The following is a 4485-nucleotide window of genomic DNA, read 5'->3' on the forward strand; positions in this document are numbered from 1 at the left end:
TATCAGACTCTATGCATGCTTTCCGGTGAAAAGTCAAGAAGTGAATCCTTCCCTAATGAATGGAAAATCTGGATCAAACGGTGAATGCGCAAAATTTCCTATTGGAAACTATACCATACATTTTCCCGTCCCTTTTCCTATCCTCAAAACTGAATCACAGGGCTTGTGTGCAAAGCTCTCATAAATTATAGAATGAGCTAGTGGAATTATATTTATGCGACGTACGAAAAAATTGGGCCAAAAATTTCACAAGTTTTTTTGTGTATAAAAATCCCAAATCGATCTATACACATGCCCAAGGTTGTCAGGGCCATGATCTAGATTGTAGAATATTATGATACATTATGATACCACGATTTTATGGAAGCGAAACGATGCCGATCCCACCAAGTATTATAATTTTCATAGTATCTTAGTTCTACAAGAGGGTTGTTTATAGATTAGTAGGATCTTGTTTAGGGTCTCAAACCTATAGAAAACTTTAACTAAACATCTAAACTTGGGTAATTTCTATGAGAAGCTGTATTTTGTCAGTTTGCTCATATTTTTTTACTGATTTACATGTTATATAATGAATTAAGTAATTTGATAATTGAGGTATGAAAACTTTTGAATGGTTAAGTAGAGACAAAATGTTATTTAAATTTAATGTGGGTTCAAACCAATGTTAATAGTGAAAGGGCCTGTAGCCTAGTGGTTATAGTGCCTCAGTAGTACCTGAGGTCCTGGGTTCGACTTCCCGTGGGATGAATTTCTTAGGATTGGTAGGTGTTGGTTTCAGAAATGGCCGGTAGCTAAACCTACTCGAAGTGTGTATCGTGCGTCGTGATCGGAGGTGGCCTAGCACACAATGACTCAAGATTTATACCGGTTCAGGCAAATGTGCCCTACGTCCAGTTGGGGGTCGGTCGGATGTATTGCTTGAGCCCAGGTGCTGTGAGAGTTGAGGAGTTACAAGCTTTCGAGTGGAGAATGAATATCTTGGATCTCAATCTCATCCCCTTTCCTAAATGGTTGACCCTCCCTTTTATAGTCCAAAGGGGGGTCTCCTTTACAGGGACCTAAGAGTAAGAAAAGAGAGGTAGAGAGAGAGAGAGTTTCTGGCCCCCCTAGCCGGGGTCGTCAGCTCTGTCAGTCGGAGTCCTCGGACGACCACCGTCCAAGTCCTGTCTCACGGAGTGGCCGTCGCATTCCGTCCCTATACGTCGTGTTCCGTCGGTCGGGAGGCGGGCGTGCGCCGATAAGTATGGTACGACAGTCATGCTCCGTCCCTTGCACCAGGACCTATCACTCCGTCGTGACGGAGGCATGTCCATCATGTCATGATGGCGTTGCGCCCCATCCCTTCGTGAGGAGGGTAGGTGGAATAGCGTCCCTCTGCTGTGGTAGCAAAGGGGACTGTAACTCCCGTGGAGGGGGTGGTTGGCCCGTACAGCCGTGGAGGGGGTGGTTGGCCCGTACAGTAAGTTGACTCCGGTGTGCATTCTTATCCTCCACACCTACTCCCGAGGCCCGCTAGTATGCAGGGTCCGGCTGTCCTCGGCCTCGCCAGTCGGGGATAGCGACACGCGTAAGGTGGAGCCTGATCAGGGTACCTCAGTTGGAGCCATGGTACGGACCCAGTCCCCGATAGTCTCCTAGGTCGGGGACGCGAGCCATGCTTATCATAGCCCTGGACGGATTGGACGAACCCGTGAAGGTAGACGTTTATTCCGGGTATTGTATTTGGGCTAGTCTGAATGTCAGCGGGAGGCGGGTCCGTCGGGGACCCCGGATCTCTAGACCCGTCAGTAGTCGACATTCACGTCGACAGTGAGAAGTCTATGGTAACTTTATAAATCTCGTTGCCGACTCAGTCTTTGAATATGCTCGTAGGGGTTGAGTTTGCATACGTGTGTTCAAAGGGGTGAGTCTACGTGCGTCGTGAGTGTCTGAGTTGTACCATATAATTAAAAAAATAATGTTAATATACTGCGATGCACGAATTATTTGGCACAGCTAGGATTTGGCGAGTCGGAGTGCGCAATCCAACGTCTGCTACGCCCGCATGCTGCTCGGCTCGCAGCGGGCCTCCGCGGTCCGCGCCAAGCTCGACAGCTCCTGTAGCAGCCCGCCGCCACCTGCGCCCTCACCGGCGCCGCCGGCACTCACGTCGAGGCGGAGGACACGCAGTCCTAGACTCAGTCTCCACTCTCCAGAGATTTTGACCGAAGGGATCTGCCGACTGCCGATGATTCGACGAAGATCATTCCGGTACCTTGCCTGGAGGACAACTGCACCGACATGTACGAATCGGCCTGCGTCGCTTGTTCGCCCAGTTCTTTGAGCGACTCATCGTTTGAAGTCATTTGGAATTTGATGATTGCTATTTGGTTTCTTTTCTTTCCAAGAATCGTGGACGAGAGCACCAAGAAGGCGGCGGCCGTTAACCAGGTGGAGGTGGAGAAGGTTCTCAAGGCGGCCGGCGAGGTCGGCTCCTACGTCGACTGCGTACTCACCACCCACCACCACTGGTATACCATCGCCTCGACGTGAGCGCTGGCGGCGCCGGCGAGGGCGCAGGCGGCGGCGGGATGCTGCAGGCCCGGAGTGTGGTGCGGAGGCCGCCGCGAACCGAGCGTGAGCGAGGCGTGCGAGCCGAGCGTGGGAGCCGAGCTGCAGCTGGGCGCAGCGGGCGCCGGGCGCTGGACTGAGAGGCGCGGGCGTCCGCGCGGGGGCAGGAATCGAGAGCCAGAATGCACACGGGCGCGAGTGCGCCACTGGTGGTCCGCTGCCTTGCGCCGCGCCGGCGCCCCCGTCCCCGTCGTCCGCGGCGCCCCCGTCCCCGTCGTCCGCGGCGCCCCGCGCCGTCCCGCATCTGGCGGAGGTGCGCCGCCCCCCACCGAGACGCGCGGTTCGCGCATCCCAGCGCGCGCGCGGGCGTGGAGGGGAGCTCGGGGAGGGAGAGAGGTTGGGAAGAGAGAGAGAGAGAGAGAGGAGGTTGGGGAGGGAGGGAGCTCGGGGATGACAAGAGCTCCGCGCCGGCCAAAATGCCGTGCGGAGAGAGAAGACAAGGTGGAGAGGAGAGTTGGACCAGCATCGCTCAAACATCGCGATCCGACGTGGCCCAATGACGCGTCGCGTAGCCTTATCCCCTGATCCAAACTCCATCCGCCTGCCGCCCATCCGACCCCAGTACCCCACCGCCCCCTCCTCTCGTTAACACTCGTAGCGCCCGGCGCATCCACAGCTCTTTCTAGAGACAATCGCAGGAGAGCACAGCAACCAGCGAGCAGCGAGCCCAGGCGCAGCCATGGCGTCCACCACCTGCTTCCTCCACCAGTCCACCGCCCGCTTCGGCGCCGCCGCCTCGGCGCGCCCCCAGGCGCCGCGGGCCCAGCTCGTGTGCAAGGCGCAGAAGCAGGACGCCGCCGCCGAGGGCGACGCCGCGGTCACCCGCCGCGCCGCGCTCACGCTCCTCGCGGGCGTCGCCGCCGTCGGCGCCAAGGTGAACCCCGCCGCCGCTGCCTACGGAGAAGCAGGTAACAAGCTTTGCGTTCTTGATCGATTGGATACGCCAACGTCTATCCCCAGCTCTTAGCTATTGGCTTGAGATGGATCGATTCGCGACTGACACGCGCGGATGCAATCGATTGCGCTCGCAGCCAACGTGTTCGGGAAGCCCAAGACGAACACGGACTTCATCGCCTACAGCGGCGACGGGTTCAAGCTGCTGATCCCGTCCAAGTGGAACCCCAGCAAGGAGCGTGAGTTCCCCGGCCAGGTGCTCCGCTACGAGGACAACTTCGACGCCAACAGCAACGTCTCCGTCATGGTCCAGCCCACCACCAAGAAGACCATCACCGACTACGGCTCGCCCGAGGAGTTCCTCGCCCAGGTCGACTACCTCCTCGGCAAGCAGGCCTACGCCGGCAAGACGGACTCCGAGGTTCGTAGCTAGTTCGCTCGCTTGCATCTGATTCTCCGGCAACCGCTGCTCCGGCGACGTACGGCTACTTACCTGCGGTGCTTGCACGCGCGCGCGTGCAGGGCGGGTTCGAGACCGACGCGGTGGCCACGGCCAACATCCTGGAGAGCTCGGCGCCGGTGATCGATGGGAAGCAGTACTACAGCGTGTCCGTGCTGACCAGGACGGCGGACGGCGACGAGGGCGGGAAGCACCAGCTCATCACGGCCACCGTCTCGGACGGCAAGCTCTACATCTGCAAGGCGCAGGCCGGCGACAAGAGGTGGTTCAAGGGCGCCAGGAAGGGCGTCGAGAAGGCAGCCAGCTCCTTCAGCGTCGCATAAGCACGGAATTTGTTTCTTTTGGTTCAGGGATGCTTACGTAGATACAGAGGCTGGGCATGCGTGTGCGCTCCGGCCTTTGATTGTACATGAGAACAAAGACCAAGGAGAGCTCCATTTCGTCCCTGCAAGGATTGATTTCTGCTCTCATCCACGATGTTTAAGAACTCCTAGTACTAATAATGCTTCGTTTTTGTA

General features: G+C 56.8%; 1 protein-coding gene across 1 annotated transcript; it reads left to right on the top strand.

Annotated features, from left to right (window-relative positions):
• The first annotated feature begins 3209 nt into the window (after window positions 1-3209).
• LOC112889850 (oxygen-evolving enhancer protein 2, chloroplastic) lies at window positions 3210-4485 on the top strand. Its single transcript, XM_025956628.1, has 3 exons — window positions 3210-3521; window positions 3645-3928; window positions 4030-4485. The coding sequence occupies exons 1-3, from the start codon at window positions 3293-3295 to the stop codon at window positions 4288-4290; spliced, it is 774 nt and encodes a 257-aa protein (XP_025812413.1). The 5' UTR covers window positions 3210-3292; the 3' UTR covers window positions 4291-4485.

Source organism: Panicum hallii, chromosome 4 (assembly GCF_002211085.1).
Source record: "Panicum hallii strain FIL2 chromosome 4, PHallii_v3.1, whole genome shotgun sequence".
Lineage (NCBI taxonomy): Eukaryota > Viridiplantae > Streptophyta > Magnoliopsida > Poales > Poaceae > Panicum > Panicum hallii.